Source organism: Ornithorhynchus anatinus, chromosome 4 (genome assembly GCF_004115215.2).
Source record: "Ornithorhynchus anatinus isolate Pmale09 chromosome 4, mOrnAna1.pri.v4, whole genome shotgun sequence".
Lineage (NCBI taxonomy): Eukaryota > Metazoa > Chordata > Mammalia > Monotremata > Ornithorhynchidae > Ornithorhynchus > Ornithorhynchus anatinus.
This window is the reverse complement of record NC_041731.1, coordinates 82584583-82607936: the sequence shown is the minus strand read 5'-3', so window position 1 is coordinate 82607936 and position 23354 is coordinate 82584583. Positions and strand designations below refer to the sequence as shown.

General features: G+C 47.8%; 1 protein-coding gene across 3 annotated transcripts in view; it reads left to right on the top strand.

Moving 5' to 3' along the window:
• FAM102B (family with sequence similarity 102 member B) overlaps positions 1 to 23354 on the top strand; it is a 116667-nt gene that overhangs the window by 31466 nt on the left and 61847 nt on the right. For 2 of the 3 annotated variants that reach the window (XR_005659960.1, XM_029062030.2), the window contains exon 1: positions 12238 to 12413. The exons of the other annotated variant lie outside the window; for it this stretch is intronic. Coding sequence is in view for 1 of the 2 variants with exons in the window: in XM_029062030.2 (XP_028917863.1) it covers positions 12265 to 12413 (149 nt within the window). In the remaining variant the exon portion in view is untranslated. Of the gene's footprint in view, positions 1 to 12237; positions 12414 to 23354 lie in introns of those variants that run through there. 3 annotated transcript variants of the gene reach the window in all.

Below are 23354 nucleotides of genomic sequence, written 5' to 3'. Positions count from 1 at the left end.
GGAAAGGGCGGATCTTGGCGATATCGTAGAGGTGAAACCGGCAGGTCTCGGTAACGGATAGGATGTGTGGGGTGAACGAGAGGGACGAGTCAAGGATGACACCGCGATTGCGGGCCTGCGGGACGGGAAGGATGGTCGTGCCATCCACGGTGATAGAGAAGTCTGGGAGCGGACCGGGCTTGGGAGGGAAGATGAGGAGCTCAGTCTTGCTCATGTTGAGTTTTAGGTGGCGGGCCGACATCCAGGTGGAGACGTCCCGGAGGCAGGAGGAGATGCGAGCCTGAAGGGAGGGGGAGAGGACAGGGGCGGAGATGTAGATCTGCGTGTCATCTGCGTAGAGATGGTAGTCAAAGCCGTGAGAGCGGATGAGTTCACCGAGGGAGTGAGTGTAAATGGAGAACAGAAGAGGGCCAAGAACTGACCCTTGAGGAACTCCAACAGTTAAAGGATGGGAGGGGGAGGAGGCTCCAGCGTAGGAGACCGAGAATGATCGGCCAGAGAGGTAAGAGGAGAACCAGGAGAGGACAGAGTCCGTGAAGCCAAGGTGAGATAAGGTATGGAATGTATTCACATGGAACCATCTTTCCTATGCCAATCAGGAAGATGCAACTTTAATGTTACCATTGCGATAGGAGAAAGGGCATCATCACTTTTTAAAAAGGTAAATGGAGAGAGGAGGCATTTTAGAGAGAGGTATCTTATCACCTCACACACCCACAAGAGAAGCCCTCAGCTGCTCCCTCTGGCCTTCAATCCCGCCTCACTGAAGAATAATAATAGTAATAATGTTGGTATTTGTTAAGCACTTACTATGTGCAGAGCACTGTTCTAAGCACTAGGGTAGATACAGGGTAATGAGGTTGTCCCATGTGAGGCTCACAGTCTTAATCCCCAATTTACACATGAGGGAACTGAGGCACAGAGAAATTGAGTGACTTGCCCACAGTCACACAGCTAAGTGGCAGATCTGGGATTCGCACCCATGACCTCTGACTCCCAAGCCCGGGCTCTTTCCATTGAGCCACGCTGCTTCCCCTAAAGCAATTTCACTTAAACCTCTGACCTTCCAACCCTTCCCATCTCATTTTCATAGCCAAATTTGGACCCAGACTTCTGCAAGTGGGTGTAAGGCTGTTAGTTGGTTTGTATATTGACAGGGTGGAGCCTCAAGGAGGTTGAAGGGAGAGAGACCAGCATAACGGGTGGCGAGTCATTTTGTAAAAATAAATGGTACCAATATTTGCCACCTCCATCTACCTGTTCATATCTCTTGGAAAGTTCAGTGATGGATGAAGGACAAGTGTTCAGTTAATACACTAAATTTCTTGGAAGGAAGGTTGTGACTAAATATAAAACTGCTGAAATTTTCTAAAGCGTTTTTAAAAATCTATGTTTCCTAATATTATTCAAAATACCTATTTTTGAAGAACACAACATAATAATAATGTTGGTATTTGTTAAACACTTACCGAGCACTGTTCTAAGCACTGGGGCAGATCCAGGGTAATCAGGTTGTCCCACGTGAGGCTCGCAGTCTTAATCCCCATTTTACAGATGAGGTAACTGAGGCACAGAGAAGTGAAGTGATTTGCCCACAGTCACACAGCTGACAGGTGGCAGCTCCGGGATTTGAACCTATGACCTCTGATTCCAAAGCCCAGGCTCTTTCCACTGAGCCAAGCTGCTTCCCATGTTTGCCACAACTTTATGAGAAAATTTGATCTTGGCAAAAGACCTAAGAAAGGCTTATATAAACACTTAATGCTGATAGGCTGAATGATTGACTCACTTGGCTGGAAGGGACATCTAACTTTCATCCAGACTGTTTTCCTCCTTTTGGGCAGAGCGACTGTATCACTTAACACCAGTTTCATAACTTAAAGTACTGCCTTACCGTGAAAAGTAAAAGCAAAACAGTTATCTGGGGTAATTGATCAATGAATTAGGAAATTCACATTTTCAGAAAAGAAATCGATCTCTAGCTCCATAGGAAGTAGATCAAGTGAAAGTTCATGGATCATTAATTATCAGATACAAATGACAGTGACGCTGCTTATTTCAGAGTCGGTAGTTTCCAGAATTACTTAGGTGATTTTGTTGCCCAAAGAGGTTGACGAAGACCCCAAGACTCAGCTCTTAGTAGAGTATCCAGCACTTAGTACAGTGCTCAACACTTAACAAACCCCCTCATCATCATCATCTTCATCATCCTTCAGAATAACATGGCCGGGCATGTCAGAGAAGTAATAATAATAATAATGTTGGTACTTGTTAAGCGCTTACTATGTGCAGAGCACTGTTCTAAGCGCTGGGGGAGATACAGGGTGATCAGGTGGTCGCACGTGAGGCTCACAGTCTTCATCTCCGTTTTGCAGATGAGGGAACTGAGGCACAGAGAAGTGAAATGACTTGCCCACAGTCACACAGCTAAGTGGCAGAACCAGGATTCGAACCCATGACCTCTGACTCTCAAGCCCTGGCTCTTTCCACTGAGCCACGCTGCTTCAGTAGTAGTGGTTGGGGCCTTGTCTAATTCCCCGGTGCCAGTGGGGTAAAGCAAGGATGTCCATAGTGGGCATAGTTCTATCCAATTTATTCTACTCATGATGGTCCATAAACCTTCCCCCTACACCGCTGTATCTTCAGCTTCCAGCATGGCAGAAGAGTTTGGGGATTTGTCTGCTGTGTGACCTTGGGCAGGTCACTTCACTTCTCTGTGCTTCAGTTACCTCATCTGTAAAATGGGGATTGAGACTGTGAGCCCCACGTGGGACAAGGAACTGTGTCCAGTCAGATTTGTATGTATCCACCCCGGCACTTAGTACATTTTCCGGCACATAGTAAGCAGTTATCGAATACCACAATTATTGTTACGATTAAGATGTACCAGGAAGAAGCTTTGCTTCTTTTCTTTGAAGTAAAATCATAAAACTTTTATTAGGCTGGGAATATTCATCCTGGAACTTCCGCCACTGTACTGCAAGTACTGTTTAACTCAATTTGGTTTCAAGCAGCAGAAACCTTAAGGCAAATATCTGCTCTAACTAGAAAATATGCCGAGAGAATCTTCCAGTAGAGGCCAGTGAACAAATGAAAAGACTCCTAATAAGGACTTAAAAAAGGCACGGTGGAATTTTAAAGAGGTGAAAGACCGTTTTTAAGAGGAAAAATGCTGAATGTTAACCATTCCCAAATTTCACAATAATAATTTCTAGTGCTGCCTTTTAGGATGAAAAAGTTAAAAAAGAGGTTTAACCAAGCAAGTAACCTCTACAAACACTTGGGTATCCACATCCACAACCTTTGTCCTTCATTCATTCAACAGTATTTATTGAGCGCTTACTATGTGCAGAGCACTGTACTAAGTGCTTGGAATGGACAATTCGGCAACAGATAGAGACGATCCCTGCCCAATGACGGACTCACAGACTTATCGGGGGAGACAGATGGACAAAAACAAGACAACATAATCACAGTATACATACACACACCCCGTCCCCCAAAACCTCCACCACCCAGACCGTTTGTAACCACCAATCTGGGTTCGTTTGTCCTTTATGCAAATATAATTACCTCCTCTTACCAGTAATTTTATTATTTTTTTAGCATCTATCTCCTCCACTAGCCCTTGGGGAAAGGCATCATACGGCATTCATGAATTCTAGTATTGCCATTCCAAGCACGTCATATACAGTGCTCTCTGTGAACACAATGGTGGTAGTAATAGTGTTTTAGAGCTTCCTGTGTGCAGAGCACTGTCCTAAGTGCTGGGAGACAATACCCAGGTGGGAATTAGGCATGGTCCCTGTCTCTCGGAGGGCTCACAATCTAAGAGTCTAAGTGGGGAAAGGAGACTGGAGGCAGACACATCAGGAATGATAAGAGAAGCAGTGTGGCTCAGTGGAAAGAACCCGGGTTTGGGAGTCAGAGATCGTGGGTTCTAATCCCGGCTCCGTCACTTATCAGCTGTGTGATTTGGAGCAAGTCACTTCACTTTTCTGTGCCTCAGTTACCTCACCTGTAAAATGGGGATTAAGACCGTGAGCCTGGTGTGGGACAACCTGAGTACCTTGTATCTCCCCCAGCAGTTAGAACAGTGCTTGGCACAAAGTAAGCGCTTAACAAATGCCATCATCATCGTCATTATTATTATTGAAACACAACATAGGCAGATGCACAAAATAAAAACAAAATCAGTAGGGTACTGTGATTAGAAGAGCGGAAATTAGGGTTCTTTGGGGTTCAGAGTTCAGGAAACATCCATAGCCACAGCAACCACTACAGCAGCCACCAGTCTTTCCCGGAGTTTTGGGGAGGCCTCTTGCTATGGGTGTTTTTCCTTTCGCACTCGAGTGATGGAAGACAGGACAGGGTGGAATCTCCTGTTTTTTGTTTGTTTGTTTTATGGTGTTTGTTAAGCACTTACTATGTGCCAGGAACTGAACTAAGCTCCGGAGTAGATACCAGGTAATCAGGTTGGACGCAGTCCCTTTTCGGCATGAAGGTCATAGTCTTAATCCCCATTTTACAGATGGGGTAACTGAGGCACAGAGAAGTGAAATGACTTCCCCAAGATCATACAGCAGATGAGTTGCAGAATCGGGATTAGAACCCAGGTCCTTCTGATTCCCAGGCCCGTGTCCTTTCCACTAGGTCATGCTGCTTCTCCTGTTGATGTGGAGGAAAGATGGTGCCGGGTCCCAGGGAGGCAGTGCAGCCGGCTGTCAGGTGGTGGGCGGGCTGAGGATGCTTTTTCTTCTCCTCACCCAGGGTAGAAGGTGAGATGGGATGGAGGTTCCTCAGTGATGTGGAGGAGAGCCCAAACGGGGTCCTGGAGAGAAGCAGCGTGGCTCAGTGGAAATAGCACGGGCTTCAGAGTCAGCAGTCATAGGTTCGAATCCTGGCTCTGCCACTTGTCAGCTGTGTGACCTTAGGCAAGTCACTTAACTTCTCTGTGCCTCAGTTCCCTCATCTGTAAAATGATGAATTAAGACTGTGAGACTCACGTGGGACAACCTGATTACCCTGTATCTACCCCGATGCTTAGAACAGTGCTCTGCACATAGTAAGCACTTAACAAATATTATTATTATTATTATTATTATTATTATTAAGCCCTCCTCTCCTTTTCTCCCTCTCCGTTCTGCATCTTCCTGACTCACTCCTTTCATTCATCCCTGTTCCCAGCCCAGCAGCATTTATTAATAATAATAATAATAATAATAATGTTGGCATTTGTGAAGCGCTTACTATGTGCCAAGCACTGTTCTGAGCGCCAGAGTAGATGCAAGGTAATCAGTTTGTCCCACGTGGGGCTCACAGTCTTCATCTTCATCACAGTCTTCTTTAGAGAAGCAGCGTGGCACAGTGGAAAGAGCCCGGAGTTGGGAGTCAGAGGTCATGGGTTCAAATCCAGATCAGCCGCTTGTCAGCTGTGTGACTTTGGGCAAGTCACTTCACTTCTCTGGGCCTCAGTTCCCTCATATGGAAAATGGGGATGGAGACTGTGAGCCCCACGTGGAACAACCTTATTGCCTTGTATCCTCTCCAATGCTTAGAACAGTGCTTGTGTTCTCCAGAACTCCACCCTCTCTACTCATCTCGACTCTCTCGCCCCCCTTTCCCTCCGCCGCTCTCGCTCCACTAACCCACAGCCCTGGATCACCTCCTCCGTCCGCCTCCTACGCTCCTATGCTCGAGCTGCTGAGCGCTGCTGGCGAAAGTCCAAGCACCGAGCCGACCTCACACACTTCAAATTTATCCTTTCCTGCCTTAACTCTGCCCTCTCCTCCGCCAGGCAAAGCTTCTTCTCCTCCCTCATCGACACCCATGCCCGTCACCCCCGCCGATTGTTCCGGACCTTTAACTCTCTCCTTAGGCCCCCTGTTCCTCCCCCTCCCCCATCTCTCACCCCTAATGATCTGGCCACCTATTTCCTCACAAAAATCAACACGATCAGGTCTGAGCTCCCCAAAGTCACCCCTCCGCCTCTCCCCTCCCCCCCCAACAACCCCCTCCCCTACTTTCCCATCCTTCCCTGCAGTATCCTCAGAGGAGATCTCCTCCCTCCTCGCAAGTGCCACCCCCTCCACCTGCGCCTCGGACCCCATTCCCTCTCACCTTCTTAAAACCATCGCCCCTGCCCTCCTCCCTTCCTTAACTTCTATTTTTAACCACTCAATCTCCAAGGGCTCCTTCCCCTCTGCCTTCAAACATGCCCACGTCTCCCCATCCTAAAAAAACCCGCTCTTGACCCCACTTCCCCCTCCAGTTATCGTCCTATCTCCCTACTACCCTTCCTTTCCAAAATCCTAGAACGAGTCGTCTACAATCGATGCCTAGAATTCCTTAACTCCCATTCTCTCCTAGACCCCCTCCAATCTGGCTTCCGTCCCCTCCACTCTACCGAGACTGCTCTCTCTAAGGTCACCCATGACCTCCTTCTTGCCAAATCCAATGGCTCCTACTCCATTCTGATCCTCCTTGACCTCTCTGCTGCCTTTGACACTGTCGACCATCCCCTCCTCCTCCATACCTTATCTCACCTTGGCTTCACGGACTCTGTCCTCTCCTGGTTCTCCTCTTACCTCTCTGGCCGATCATTCTCGGTCTCCTACGCTGGAGCCTCCTCCCCCTCCCATCCTTTAACTGTTGGAGTTCCTCAAGGGTCAGTTCTTGGCCCTCTTCTGTTCTCCATTTACACTCACTCCCTCGGTGAACTCATCCGCTCTCACGGCTTTGACTACCATCTCTACGCAGATGACACGCAGATCTACATCTCCGCCCCTGTCCTCTCCCCCTCCCTTCAGGCTCGCATCTCCTCCTGCCTCCGGGACGTCTCCACCTGGATGTCGGCCCGCCACCTAAAACTCAACATGAGCAAGACTGAGCTCCTCATCTTCCCTCCCAAACCCGGTCCGCTCCCAGACTTCTCTATCACCGTGGATGGCACGACCATCCTTCCCGTCCCGCAGGCCCGCAATCGCGGTGTCATCCTTGACACGTCCCTCTCGTTCACCCCACACATCCTATCCGTTACCGAGACCTGCCGGTTTCACCTCTACAATATCGCCAAGATCCGCCCTTTCCTCTCCACCCAAACGGCTACCTTACTATTACGGGCTCTCGTTATATCCCGGCTAGACTACTGTGTCAGCCTTCTCTCTGACCTCCCTTCCTCCTCTCTCGCCCCGCTCCGGTCTATTCTTCACTCCGCTGCCCGGCTCATCTTCCTGCAGAAACGATCTGGGCATGTCACGCCCCTTCTTAAACAACTCCAGTGGTTGCCTATCGACCTCCGCTCCAAACAAAAACTCCTCACTCTAGGCTTCAAGGCTCTCCATCACCTCGCCCCTTCCTACCTCTCCTCCCTTCTCTCTTTCTACCGCCCACCCCGCACGCTCCGCTCCTCTGCCGCCCACCTCCTCGCCGTCCCTCGGTCTCGCCTATCCCGCCGTCGACCCCTGGGTCACCCCGCCGTCGACCCCTGGGTCACGTCCTCCCGCGGTCCTGGAACGCCCTCCCTCCTCACCTCCGTCAAACTGATTCTCTTTCCCTCTTCAAAACCTTACTTAAAAATCACCTCCTCCAAGAAGCGTTCCCAGACTGAGCTCCCCTTCCCCCTCTACTCCCTCTGCCATCCCCCCTTTACCTCTCCGCAGCTAAAGCCTCATTTTCCCCTTTTCCCTCTGCTCCTCCACCTCTCCCTTCCCATCCCCACAGCACTGTACTCGTCCCCTCAACTGTATATATTTTCGTTACCCTATTTATTTTGTTAATGAATTGTACATCGCCTCGATTCTATTTAGTTGCCATTGTTTTTACGAGATGTTCTTCCCCTTGACGCTGTTTAGTGCCATTGTTCTCGTCTGTCCGTCTCCCCCGATTAGACTGTAAGCCCGTCAAACGGCAGGGACTGTCTCTATCTGTTGCCAACTTGTTCATCCCAAGCGCTTAGTACAGTGCTCTGCACATAGTAAGCGCTCAATAAATACTATTGAATGAATGAATGAATGCTTGGCACATAGTAAGCGCTTACAAATAGAGAAGCAGCGTGGCTTAGTGGAAAGAGCCCGGGCTTGGGAGTCAGAGGTCATGGATTCTAATCCCGGCTCCGCCACTTGTCTACAGTGTGACCTTGGGCAAGTTGCTTAACTTCTCTGTGCCTCAGTTACATCATCTGCAAAAATGGGGATTAAAAAATGTGAGCCCCACGTGGGACAATCTGATTTATCCCAGTGCTTAAAACAGTGCTCTGCACATAGTAAGCCCTTAACAAATACCATAGTTATTATTACTCATCCCCATTTTACAGATGAAGTAGCTGAGGCCCAGAGAAGTAAAGTGACGTGCCCAAGGTCTCACAGCTGACAAGTGGCGGAGCAGGGATTAGAATCCATGACCTCTGACTCCCAAGCCTGGGCTGTTTCCACTAAGGCACGTCCAGAGCTGTAATTTATTTATTTATATTAACGTCTGTCTCCCCCTCTAGATTGCAAGCTCATTGTGGGTAGGGAATGTGTCTGTTTATTGTTATATTGTACTATCCCAAGCACTTAGTACAGTGCTCTGCACACGGTAGCACTTAATCAATACGATTGAATGAATAAATGAATGAAAGCAGCTTGACAGCCCGTGAGAAGCAGCATGGCTCAGTGGAAAGATCCCAGGCTTGGGAGTCAGAGGTCATGGGTTTGAATCCTGACTCTGCCACTCGTCAGCTGTGTGACTGTGCCTGTGGATTCTAATCCCGGCTGCGCCACTGTCTACAGTGTGACCTTGGGCAAGTTGCTTAACTTCTCTGTGCCTCAGTGACCTCATCTGTAAAATGGGGATTAACTGTGAGCCTCACGTGGGACAACCTGATGACCCTGTATCTACCCCAGCGCTTAGAACAGTGCTCTGCACATAGTAAGCGCTTAGCAAATACCAACATTATTATTATTATTAGAGGAGGATGCCCAGGGCCTGAGAAGCAGCGTGGCTCAGTGGAAAGAGCACGGGCTTTGGAGTCAGAGGTCATGGGTTCGAATCCCGGCTCGGCCAGTTGTCAGCTGTGTGACTTTGGGCAAGTCACTCAACTTCTCGGTGCCTCAGTTACCTCATCTGTAAAATGGGGGTTAAGACTGTGAGCCCCACGTGGGACAACCTGATTCCCCGTGTCTACCCCAGCGCTTAGAACAGTGCTCGGCGCAAAGTAAGCGCTTAACAAATACCAACATTATTATTATTAGGGCCTGAGAGCTAGGATGGGGTGGAGGGTAGTGGCAGGTACCCGGAGGAATCAGGGGTGCCATCAGGGGGTGGCTTAAATCCACACAGGCTGCCCAACGGGCACAAGGCTTGCAGAGAGCAGAGCCCCGAGAGCATCAAGAAGTTCCTCTTGGGCTCAGTTATCTCAACTGTAAAATGGGGATTAAGACTGTGTGCCCCACGTGAGCCACCGGATTACCTTGTGTCTACCCTAACGCTAAGAACAGTGCTTAGCATAGTCAGTGCTTAACAAATAATTATAATAATAATGTTGGTATTTGTTAAGCGCTTACTATGTGCCAAGCACTGTTCTAAGCGCTGGGGTAGATACGGGGTAATCAGGTTGTCCCACATAGGGCTCACAGTCTTCATACCACAATTATGATTGTTACAGTGCTCTGCACACAGTAAGCGCTCAATAAATACGACTGAATGAATTGAATGAATGAAAAGAGGCCCGACTCTGTTTTCATGGAGTGCCATCTCCCTCTTGAGTACGTAAATTGGCTAGAATACACACACACACATATATTTTCATTCAATAGTATTTATTGAGTGCTTACTATGTGCAGAGCACTGTACTAAGCGCTTGGAATGGACAATTCGGCAACAGAGAGAGACAATCCCTGCCCAATGACGGGTTTACAGTCTAATGGGGGGGAGACAGACAAAAACAAGACAACATAATCACAATATACATACACACACCCCGCCCCCCAAAACCTCCACCACCCAGACCCTTTGCAACCACCAATCTGGGTTCGTTCCTGCCTAAAGAAAAGACGATAAAAGCCATTTTCAGCACAGAGGGCCCAATCCCTGGGCCCTTTGAGAAGCAGTGTGGCTTAGTGGAAAGAGCCGGGGCTTGGGACTCAGGGATCATGGGTTCGAATCCCGACTCTGCCACCTGTCAGCTGTGTGACTTTGGGCAAGTCACTTCACTTTGCTGTACCTCATTGACCTCATCTGTAAAATGGGCACTAAGACTGGGAGCCCCACGTGCGACAAACTGATCACCGGGTGTCTCCCCCAGCGGTTAGCAACAGTGCTTGGCACGTGGCTTAGTGGAAAGAGCCCGGGCATGGGAGTCAGAGGACATGGGTTCGAATCCCGGCTCTGTCACTTGTCAGCTGTGTGACTGTGGGCAAGTCACTTAATTTCTCTGTCCCTCAGTTACCTCATCTGTAAAATGGGAATTAAGACGTGAGCCTCATGTGGGACAATCTGATTACCCTGTATCTCCCCCAGCGCTTAGAACAGTTCTCTGCACATAGTGCTTAACAATATTATTGGCACGTAGTAATCGCTTAATCATTACCATCATTATTCTTCTAGACTGAGAGCCGTTCTTGGGCAGGGATGGTCTCTATTTGTTGCCGAATTGTCCTTTCCAAGCTTTCAGCCCAGTGCTCTGCACCTGATAAGCGCTCAGTACGGTTGAATGAAAGAACGAATGGTTATCCCTGCATTGCGGAGGTCATTCATTCATTCAATCGTCGATCCTGAGCCCTTACTGGGTGCAGAGCACTGTACTAAGCGCTTGGGAGAGTACAGCCTACCAACAGACACGTGTCCCCGCCCGCAACGAGCTCATGGTCCAGAGGGCTCGGTGAGTTATTTCAGATTGGATTTTCAGCATTTAGAACAGTGCTTTGCACATAGTAAGTGCTTAACAAATGCTATTATTATTATTATAATCATTATTTTGTTTGTCCAGAGGAGAGTCATTGCTTGGGCCGGAGCCCACCCCATCCCCTGACATCACCCGCCCTATCCCCTTCATTCTATCTATTGCTATTGTTTTAATGAGATGTTCATCCCCTTGATTCTATTTATTGCTATTGGTTTTGTCTGTCCGTCTCCCCCGATTAGACTGTAAGCCGTCAGTGGGCAGGGACTGCCTCAATCTGTTACCGATTTGTCCATTCCAAGCGCTTAGTCCAGTGCTCTGCACATAGTAAGCGCTCAATAAATACTATTGAATGAATGCAATTACCCTGTATCTACCCCAGCGCTTAGAACAGTGCTCTGCACATAGTAAACGCTCAATAAATACTGTTGAATGAATGAATGAATGAATGAATGAATGAATGAAATTACCCTGTATCTACCCCAGCGCTTAGAACAGTGCTCTGCACATAGTAAACGCTCAATAAATACTGTTGAATGAATGAATGAATGAATGAATGCAATTACCCTGTATCTACCCCAGCGCTTAGAACAGTGCTCTGCACATAGGAAGCGCTCAATAAATACTGTTGAATGAATGAATGAATGAATGAATGAATGAATGCAATTACCCTGTATCTACCCCAGCGCTTAGAACAGTGCTCTGCACATAGGAAGCGCTCAATAAATACTGTTGAATGAATGAATGAATGAATGAATGAATGAATGAATGCAATTACCCTGTATCTACCCCAGCGCTTAGAACAGTGCTCTGCACATAGTAAGCGCTCAATAAATACTATTGAATGAATGAATGAATGAATGAATGAATGAATGAATGAATCCCCGGCCCTCTCCCCGTCCTGGCCTCGCCCCCTTGCCCTTCCCCGACCGGTCCTCGTTGTGGCCCCGCCCCCTGACGTCACCCGCCCTGCCTTTGGCCCCGCCCCCCGCTCTGGTCCCGCCCCCTTCTTCGGCCGACCAATGCCGTCGCTCCCTCCCCGGACGTCATCCGCCCTGCCCTTGGCCCCGCCCCCCGCTCTGGTCCCGCCCCCTTCCCCGGCCGGCCGAAGCCGTGGCTTCGCCCCGTGACGTCACCCTCCCCCCTCCCCAGCCCCGCCCCCCTGGCGCGCCTCCGCCTTGGGCCTGTAGGGGCGCTGTTGGGGCGGCGGGCGGTGCGAGTGGGCGCGTGGGCCCGGGCCGGGCGGGTGGCGCCGTGTGTCCCGGAGGGCCTCCGGGCGGCGGCGGCGGGGGCGGGGCCGAGGCCGGGGGCGGCCCCCCTCTCCTCTCCCGTCCCCCTCCTCCTCCCCCTCCCCCCGGCCCGTCGAGTCGGGGCGCCGGCCCATGGCCTTCATGATGATGAAGAAGAAGAAGTTCAAGTTTAAGGTGGAGTTGGAGCTGGACGAGCTGTCCTCCGTGCCCTTCGTCAACGGCATCCTCTTCTGCAAGATGCGGCTGCTCGACGGGGGCAGCTTCGTCGCCGAGTCCTCCAGGTCGGCCCTGAACCCCCTCCGACAGCCTCCTGCCCCCCGCCCCCCTTGCCCCCCTGCCTCCGCTCGCCTCCTGCTCCCCTCACCCCCCGACACCCTCCTCACCCCCTGCCTCCTCTGCTCCCTCACCCCCTGCACGCCTGCCCCCCTTGCCCCCCTGCCCCCCTGCCCCCTCGCCCCTTTGCCCTCCGGCCCCTTTGGCCCCCCGACCTCTTGGCCCCCCTGCCATCCTGCCCCCCTGCTCCTCTCCCACCCTGCCATCCTGCCCCCCTGCCCCTCTCCCACCCTGCCATCCTGCTCCCCTGACCCCCTCCCATCCTGCTATCCTGCTCCCCTGCCATCCTGCCCCTTGACCCTCTCCCACCCTGCCATCCTGACCCCCTACCACCCTGCCATCCTGCTCCCCTGCCATCCTGCTCCCCTGACCCCCTACCACTCCTGCCATCCTGACGCCAACCACCCTGCCATCCTGCTCCCCTGACCCCCTACCATCCTGCTACCTTGCTCCCCTGGCCCCCTATCACCCTGCCATCCTGCCCCCTGACCCTCTCCCACCCTGTCATCCTGACCTCCTACCACCCTGCCATCCTGCCCCCCCGACCCTCTCCCACCCTGCCATCCTGCTCCCCTGCCATCCTGCTCCCCTGACCCCCTACCACCCTGCCATCCTGCTGTCCTGCTCCCCTGTCCCCCTACCACCCTGCCATCCTGACCCCCTACCACCCTGCCATCCTGTCCCCCTACCACCCTGCCATCCTGACCCCCTACCACCCTGCCATCCTGTCCCCCTACCACCCTGCCATCCTGTCCCCCTACCACCCTGCCATCCTGCCCCCTGACCCTCTCCCATCCTGCCATCCTGATCCCCTGACCCCCTACCACCCTGCCATCCTGCTCCCCGACCCCCTGCCATTCTGCTCCCCTGACCCTCTACCACCCTGCCATCCTGCCCCCCGACCCTCTCCCACCCTGTCATCCTGTCCCCCTACCACCCTGCCATCCTGACCCCCTACCATCCTGCCATTCTGCTCCCCGTCCCCCAACAACCCTGCCATCCTGTCCCCCTGACCCTCTCCCACCCTGCCATCCTGACCCCCTACCCCCCTGCCCCCCTCACCCCCCGACCCCAGTGTTTCGGGCTCTTCGCCCCCTCTGCCCGGTCCACACCTCTTCTCTCCCCTCCCCCCACCTGCCGAGCCACTAAAATTGCGAATTTCATAACGATAATGATGATGGCATTTGTTAAGCCCTTAACTATGTGCCACACCCTGTGCTAAGCGCCGGGGTGCCTACAGGCAAAAGGGGTTGGACGCAGTCCCTGTCCCCCGTGGGGCTCTCCCTCTCCATCCCCATTTTGCAGAGGAGGGAACTGAGGCCCAGGGAAGAAGAAGAAGAAGAATAATAACGTTAGTATTTGTTAAGCGCTTACTAGGTGCCAAGCACTGTTCTAAGCGCCGGGAGAGATCTGTGCCTCATTTACCTCCTCTGTAAAATGGGCATGAAGACTGTGAGCCTCATGTGGGACAACTTGATTACCCTGTATCTACCCCAGCGCTTAGAGCAGTGCTCTTAAGCGCTTAACAAATACCAACATTGAGCCCGGGCTTGGGAGTCAGAGGTCGTGGGTTCTAATCCCGGCTCTGCCACTTGTCAGCTGTGTGACCTTGGGCAAGTCACTTCACTTCTCTGTGCCTCACTTCCCTCATCTGTAAAATGGGGATGAAGACTGTGAGCCTCACGTGGGGCAACCTCATTCCCCCGTGTCTACCCCAGCGCTTAGAACAGTGCTCGGCACATAGTAAGCGCTTAACAAATACCAACATTATTGTCGTTATTATTATTACAAGGGAATCAGGTTGCCCAATGGAGGGGCTCACAGTCTCCCCATTTTACGGATGAGGGAACTGAGGCCCAGGGAAGTGAAGTGACTTGCCCAAGGTTACACTGCAGACAAGCAGCCCAGGTGGGATTAGAACCCATGACCTTCTGCCTCCCAGGCCCGGGCTGTAGCCACTATGCCTTGCTGCTTCTCTCTTTCATCTCTCTGTCCCCCGAGCGCCAAGATCTGAGCAGGGAAGGTGTCTGATCTGTTGTTTTATCGTCCTCACCCAAGCGCTGAGTTCAGTGCCTCGCACACAGCAAGTGCTCAATGAGTACGAATGAATGAAAGTTGTGTCTCGTCGATTCTTTTCTCATCCTCTCCCAAACGCTTAGTTCAGTGCTCTGCACACAGCACGTGCTCGATGAGTACGAAGGAATGAAAAATGAATGAACTGCCTTCTCCCCTTCCCCTCCCCTGCAGAGCTAGGGAACAGGAATAATAAATAATAATAATAATAATACCGGCATGCTCGGCCCTTTCCCCCCAAAACACCCTCCCCCCCTAAAAAAATCCCTCCAGCAGAAAGCAAGCATATCCCCCAGGCCCAACCTTCCTGAAGGCTCACCTCCTCCAGGAGGCCTTCCCAGACTAAGCCCCCCTTTTTCTCAGCCCCCCCTCTCTATCACCCTGATTCCCTCCCTTTGCTCTACACCCTCTCCCCACCCCACAGCACTTGTGAATCTATGGACATATCTCTCATTCTGTTTATATTAATGCCTGTATACTTGTTTTGATGTGTATATAGATCTATAATTCTATTTATATTGCAGTTGATGCCTGTTTACTTGTTTTGGTATATGTATAGCTCTATCATTCTATTTCTAGAGGTGCAGTTGATGCCTGTTTGCTCGTTTTGGTGTCTGTCTCTCCCTTTCTAGACTCTAAGCCCTCCGTGGGCAGCGATTGTCTCTATTGCTGAATTGTACTTTCCAAGTGCTTAGTGCAGTGTTCTGCACACAATAACCGCCTCAGTAAATACGATTGAATGAATGGGACACATCAGTAGAACAGGCTGGCCCCTTTCTCCGGGTCGTTTTCCCCTTTGGAAAACTGGGAATCCTTGGGAAAGAAAGAATGCCTCAAATTTCTCTCCAAATTGCCAGGAGCGTCCTCAGTGCCCAACCACCCGAAGGTGCCATGCAACTCCCGCTCAGCTTCCAATCTCCGTGACCTGCATCCGTGTGTTGCTGCTACTTTTTATTGGGTTATTTTATCGAGGAAGCAACAATTACACCCCTAAGGGAGATTAGATTTGCTTATCGTTGGTTAGCATGGTTGAATTATTTTATTTGGTGGAGATGGAGGCTTTCATTTGGAAATTCTCTCCAAACCCAGCCTTGCTTTCTGTAAACTATAAGAAGCCGCAGCAGCAGTTCATTCCTTTCAAAGGGAATACTGTTGGAATGACCTCCTGAAAAGGTTAGTAAATGGATCTCATGGTCGATAAGAACATTCATCTCTAGATGAAGGTGACCATTTACAGCGGGGTATGGGGCCGCTTATGGGTAGTGAAGGAAGCCCCATTGTTTTCGTGGTTATAAAGTAGAGTGAGGATCAGCAACGCAAAATGTGACCCAAAGATCAGAAAATGTTTGGTTTTTGGTGGAATGAGGAAGTAGAGAAATTGACAAATTCTTTTGTTTTTTCAAGAAAGTCGTATGAAATAACCACAGAAGTGTCAAAGTTCTGTGGTGTATGTCGATTGCTGAGGGAGAGAAAATATTTACATTTTACTTTTTCGAAGCTACCTGTTCTATCTTTGAAAGAGTGTTATTAGAGAATGGAATTGTAGCAGTATTAAGGTCAAAGCGAAGCCAGGAAATGTAATTGTATATTTGGCTAAACTGTGGGATGTATTAAGAAATATTGATTGCTAAAATAAAAATGGCCCCAGGGTAATCTTTTTAAACTAAACTTTGATTAACAATCCCAGTAAATTATGCTTATTAATAATTTCTTCCTCTGTGCCTAGAAAAAGAATGTAACTTAAAATGAGTCAATTATATTCATTCAGTCGTATTTTTTGAGCTCTTAATGTGTGCAGAGCACTGTACTAAGCCCTTGGGAGAGTACAGTATAACAGAGTTGGAAAACACAGTCTCTGCCCACAGTGAGTTTACAGTCTAGAGGAGGATTCAGACATTAATATAAATAAATAAATTGTGGGCATATGTTACGAAAGTGATGCGGGGCTGATGGAGGGGTGAATAAGGGTGCAGAGCCAAGTGGAAATCTATATATGAGGTGATGTCTGCTGAATCTGTTATACCTTGCTGAACACTTACTACAGTGCTTAGCGTACAGCTGGTGCACAACAAATACTGCCAGTTGATGGATCCTACCAGACCTCTGTTGGCATCTTTGGTGAGAGTTCTACAGAGCGTCCAAATTGACCAGGGGAGGAAAGCAAGAATTATGTCTGGAGGAGGCAAAGAGGCTGAATCACCATTCTTTGCATCCTCATAAGGGGTGATCCTCGAAGGAGCCAAGCCCCAGGTCTTCTGATGGGGGGGGAAAGATCTAGAAGCAGCATGGCTCAGTGGAAAGAGCCCGGGCTTGGGAGTCCGAGGTCATGGGTTCGAATCCCCGCTCTGCCACTTGTCAGCTGTGTGACTGTGGGCAAGTCACTTCACTTCTCTGTGCCTCAGTTCCCTCATCTGTAAAATGGGGATTAACTGTGAGCCTCATGTGGGACAACCTGATGACCCTGTATCTACCCCAGCACTTAGAACAGTGCTTTGCACATAGTAAACGCTTAACAAATACCAACATTATTATTATCATCTGGAACTGCCTCTGAGATCTCTGGGTGCCCATCAGAGCTGGCTTCTCAATAAACCTGTTTCCTGTAATGAGGATGGGAAAGTAGGTCAGGAAAGTAGGGGTTAGGGTATTTGATAAATTTTGTAGGGGTTGGTGTATTTTGAAATTTTTCTGGTTTACGTCTGATGTCAACCTTAGTTCGTGGTTAAAAATCTGTTTGAATTTACTTCTTTGCATTCTTGTCAACTGTATCTCTGATTAAAACATTGTTTGTTAGCAGACATGGGTAATCAGAGTGTTTTGTTCTTCAAAGCATTCAAGCAGAGTCCCCTCTCCCGGCTAAGGCTTCTCATTCTAGGTATTTTAAGAAGATTCATCATTTAATCGTATTTACTAAGTGCATACTGTTTGCAGAGCACTTTACTAAGTGCTTGGGAGAGAACAACAGTAAACAGACACATTTCCTGCTCATCCTGAGTTTACAGTCTAGATGCCTCTAATTTAAGGTTACAACAATTCTCAACATTATTTCCTTTGTGTCTTCCTCCTGCAAGATCATTTTGCCAGTTTCTTTTACCCAGGATGCCAGATTGGCTAGGGTTTAGGGAAGATAGGCTCAAGAGCATAGGTGATAGAATAGGGAGGGGAAATAGGATGGGTAGGTGAGAGATTAGTTAGGAAGGGCTACCTATAGGAGATGTAATTCTGATAGGCCCCGGGTGGGAGAGGGACTGTGTCCAACCTGATTATCTTGGATTAACTCCGGCACTTAGTACAATACACATAGACAGTACTTACACACCGCAATTATTATTCAAAAATGGGGAGAGTGATGGGCTGTCGGATATGAAGGGGAAGAGAATTCCAGATAAGAAGAAAGAGATGAGCAAGGAGTGTACAGCAACAGAAATGAAAGAAAGGCCCAGTGAGTATTTGGTTTTAGAGGAGCAAAATGTGGAGGCTAGTTATAGTGGGAGAGGAGCCCCGCTAAGTAGGAGCAAGAGAGCTGATTGAATGCAGTGAGGCTGATTGTGAGCACTTACTGTGTGATGTGGAAGTAGATGGGCAGCGTTTGGAGGTTTTTGAATGGGGAGAGGAGACGTGATGAGAATTTGTTTTAAAAAATGAGGTGGGCAGCAGAGTGAAGTATGAACTAGAGTGGGGAGAGACTGGAGGCGGCCAGATCAGTGAGGAAGTTGATGCGGTAATCAAAATGTGCTATGATAAGTGTTTGAACCAGCGGGGTACTTTTGGAGGAGGAGGCATATTGTGAAATTGTTGTGAAGATAGAGTTGACAGGATTTGGTGCTGTCCAAATGTGTGATTTGAAGGAGGGAGCTAAATCAAGGATAATGCCAAGGTTGCAGCTCTGTGTGGCAAGGAGGAGGGTTATGTCGACAGTGGTGGGAGAGGAGAGGATTCGGGTGGGAAGATGAGGAGTTCTGTTTTGCGGGTGTCGGTGAGACATCCAAGTAGAGATGAAAGTAGGAGGAAATGTTGGGAGAGGGATCGGATCTCGAGAGGTAGATTTAGGAGTCATTCGCCTAGGGATGGTAGTTGAAACCGTGGGAATGGAGGAGTTCTCTAGCCGAGTGGATGTAAGTGGAAAATAGAAGGGGATCCAGTAGTAAGGATGAGCTGGTGAAAGAGACTGAGAAGTGGCCAGAAAAAAAGAACTTGAAGGAGACAGCGTCAGAGAAACCAAGGTGTAATAATGTTGAAACATAGATTTGAAGAGAAAGAGAAGCTAATCGACTAGGTGAAACTCACAGAGGAAGTTCTGCAAGTCTCTGATATCTAATTTCTGTTTGGTTCCGCTCTCAACATTTTAACACCATTGTAGCTGTCAACAGTATTTAGTGCTTGCCGACTGAATGCAGGCCTTAGGAGAGTACAGCAGAAGCAAATCATTCATCCCCCGTTCTCAGAAAACTTTCATTGCAGTGGGGAAGGTGGTCAAAAAATATTTGCTAGTAGTGGGAGCAATGGGAAGAGCAAAGAACTTAACAAAGTAGTACTGATCCCAAGATGAAGTAGCAAAATATAAAAGTGGATATATAGTTTGCCTGCATAACTATCGAGGATGGATGTAAACACCTAAATACTAAGGGCCGCTTTTGGGTTGACACTCCTTGGGATATTGGTCGTCACTAACGAATGATGTGACAGAGGGATCGGGCTCTTCTTAAGCTGGGGGACATGGAGCAAGTCCGAATAAATTGCCTGATGTGGAGCTTTCAGTTGGAAGCAGGAGAGGGAGAGATTGTTTGATAGGAACTACTTGCTAGTGTGGTGGTTCAGCTCTTAACCTCCCCTCTTTTCTCCTCACTCTTTTCCTCCTTCCTCTCTTTCCTCTCCTCCCTCCTCCTCCGGTTCCACCTCACTCAGTCCCCTAGAAGCCATTCTTTAACATACAACTCTACTGCTTACTGGAATGGACACAGTAGGTAATCTAATGCAGTTGCCAGCACTTAGAAGAGTGCCTGACACGTAGTAAGCGCTTACCAAATGCCATTATTATTATTAGCCCACTTCAACACACCTGAGAGTATCCCTGAAAAAGAATGTGTTATTACTGTAGTGACTTGTTGACTGCCGGTTTATATCTTACTCTGCATCAACTAATCTGCCTTTTATCATTGTTTAGGCAGATGATTTTTCCATAATTTTCAATTTTATTCATATTTTTTGCTTGTGGACCGATTCAGTTATAGAAAGATTTGGAAATGTCGATTTACTAGATGAGGCAAACTTTGATATTAAGGTTCTAATTGGCTCATAGGATTTTCAATGAAACAGCCTCTACACCTTTACTCTTAAACATCAAACATGATATCTCAAGTGAATTAAAAATCAGTCATATTTATTGAGCACCTACAGTGTGCAATGCACTGTACCAAGCACGTGGGAGAGTACAATGTAGTTGTTAGTAGACATGTTCCCTCCCCACAAGGAGCTTACAAAATGTGCTACATTATGAGTAGGGCAAGGTATTCATTTAAAAGATGACCTTATGGAAGAGTTATTAAAAGAAACATTGGTGCTCTTGCTAAAGCAGAAGGGAAGAATCTTGGAAAAAAATGACAAAGAGGCATTGGCATTTTCTTTAAATTTCATCATTATAATTTCAAGAAAAGGTTGTAACCTGGGCTACTCCTCATATTTAACATGGCTGAAAAACAGAACTGCTCATCTTCCCACCAAAATTCTGTCCTCCCCTTTGTCTTTACTGTCTTTGTAGACAACACTATCCTTCCTGTCATGAAGCCTGTAACCTTGGTGTTATTCTCAACTCAAGTGCCATTCAACCCACGAATTCAATCTACCTCCGAATCCTGTCGGTTCTATCTTCTCAACATCCTTAAAATCTGCTCTTTCTTCTTCATCCAAACCGCTACCACAAATGCTGGAATCATTTATCCCTCTTTGACTATTGCATCGGCTTCCTCTCTGGCCTCCCTGCCTCCTGTCTCTCCCCACTCCAGTCCCCACTTCACTTGGCTGCCTGGATCATTTTTCTAAAATAAACATTCCGACCATATCTTCCCACTCGTCAAGAATCTCCAAGTGGTTGCCCATCTACCTCTGTATCACACAGAAGCTCCTTACCATCGGCTTTAAAGAGCCCAATCGGCTCACCCTCTCCTATTTTACCTCTCTGATTTCTAGCTACGGCTAATCAATTGTATCTACTGAATGCTTACTGCGGGCTGAGCACTGTACAGAGTAGTTGGGAGAGTACAACTCGACAATATAACAGACACATTCCCTGCCCTCAGTGAGTTGATAGTCTAGAGGAGGAGACAGACATTAATATAAATAAATTACGGATATATACCTAAGTGCTGTGGGGCTGGGAGTGGAGGTTATTAAAGGGAGCAAGTCAGGGCGAAGCAGAAGGGAGTGGGAAGAGAGGAAATGAGTCTTCCAGGGAAGACCACCTGGAGGAGATGCACCTTCAATAAGGCTTTGAACTGGGGGAAGAGTTCTTGTTTCTTGGAAATAAAGAGGAAGGGTGTACGAGGCCAGAGGCAGGATGCGGGTGAGAGGTTGGCGGCGAGATAGACAAGATTGAGGTAAAGTGAGTAAGTTGGCATTAGAGGAGCCAAGTATGCGGGCTGGGTTGTAGTAGGAGAGTAGCAAGGTGATGTGGGAGGGGGTGAGGTGATAGAGTGCTTGAAAACCAAGGGTGAGGATTTTCTGTTTAATATGGATGGTCAGCCACTGAAGGCTCTTGAGGAGTGGGACAACCTGGACTGAATGTTTTTGTAGAAAAATGACCTGGGCAGCAGAATATAAGTATGCAGTGGAGTGGGAGGCAGGAGGCATTAGGTCAACAAGGAGGCTGATAGAGTAATCAACCCAGCCTGAGCACCTCACTCCTCCAACATCAACATACCTCGATCTCGAATTGTACATTCCAAGTGCTTAGTACAGTGCTCTGCACATAGTAAGCACTCAGTAAATACTATTGAATCTATCTCACCGCCAACTCCCTTCCCATGTCCTCCCTCTGGCCTGGAACTCCCTCCCCTTCACATGCGACACATCTCCACTCTTCTCATCCTTCAAAACTTTACTAATATTATATCTCCTCCAAGAAGCTTCCCTGACTAAGCCCTCATTTCCCTCTACTCCCTCTCCCTTCTGCATCACCTATACACTTGGATCTCTACACTTGAAGCACTTTTGATATTCACCCCACCCTCAGCCCCACAGCACCAATCAACATATCCATGATGTATTTTACTGTCTTCCCCTCTAGACTGTAAGCTTCTTGTGGGCAGACATGTCCACCAATTCTATCGTATTGTATTCTTCCAATCACTTAGTACAGTGTCTGCACATAAGAAGCACTTAAATGAGTCATTTCTTGATTGATTAAATTTGAAACCATTAAACCACTGCTTGGTAAAAGTAATTATGACTCGACCCCAGCCACACATTTTTAAGGAAATATAGGCTGGACCTTTTAAATGTTCTCTTTTTCAGAATATGGGTTGAGAGCTGTTCAGCAGGAAATTGTGCTCTCTTAACAAACTATAATTCCATATTAACTGTAGAGTTTTAGAAATCTGACCCACTGATAATCACAAACTTGTTCCTCCGTTAGTTTAATCCAAACTGGGCTTCTTAGGGCTAATAGATTTCAGAGCAATTTACTTGTCATCTAGAAAGTTAGCTCACAGAATATGAGTGAAATGAAAAAGTTAATTAAATGACAGGGTTTTGGGTTTTTTTGAAGTACAAGTTGACAGGTTTTGATATTTTCCATCGGTGGTTCTGAATGGATTGTTGAAATCAATTTTAAAATACTACTGAATGATTCCATCCTGGCTTTTACTTCATAATGACACCTAAATCTCAGAGAGAAAACCTCACTGTGCTCCAAAGGTGTCTTTTGAGTGAATGTACTGTTTAAGTAATCACATACAGTGAATTCTTATTGTGAAACATAGTAAAATAAAATTTGAAGACTTTTTCAGTAAAATTAAAAAACTGTAAGAATATTTTGATAGATTTCTTTTTTAGTTGTTTTTTTTTCAGTTTAAAAGTACCGGGGATTTACTGAATTTATATAGTGAAGCAGTCTGAACTCATGCACTTCCTTCCCTGTATAAGAAATTGAACAGTTTTGATTTCTTGTTTCTCTGTACTTATGGATCTGCTATTGCAAGCAGCCCTAGCTTTCAGATGTAAATGTGGCTCCCACCTAATGGAAGTGTAGAGTGCCCGTCTGTGTCTTGAATCTTTTACTTTGTAAAGAGGGTGAAGACGTATCCTTGCATTTTGCCACTGTCCTTTTTTATACTTAAAGGTTGCTGCCTTCATGCTTTAAAAAAAAAAAAAAGCCTTCTTAGAAAATGAAGAAATGCTGAGGAATAGTAAATATCAGAAAAGGTCAGAAATTCTGGAATGCTCAAAATTGCATTTTTTCCTAATTAAAGCAATCTCTTGATTCTCAGAAGCATTTCAAGGGAATGGTCACAACTCATGTGACTGGTACAGTATAACCGAGTAAAAAGGGTAGTTATGTTCTCAGGAAACACTGTCGGGTAAAACTGGGTTATGAGTCACTGAGTAACTCACTAAATTTAGGTGTAAATTGAGGACTCAGATTTTTCACAATTAAAAAAATAATTTAGAACAGTTTGTTCTTAAAATGGATATTTAAATATATCTCTGGTTTTGATTGGTGTCTTTTCCCACTATCTCTGCTTTCAGAGGTCATCCACATTTTAAACTTTGATTTTTGATTTGAGTCTATATTTGTTGAAGTTAATTATGAGTAACCATTT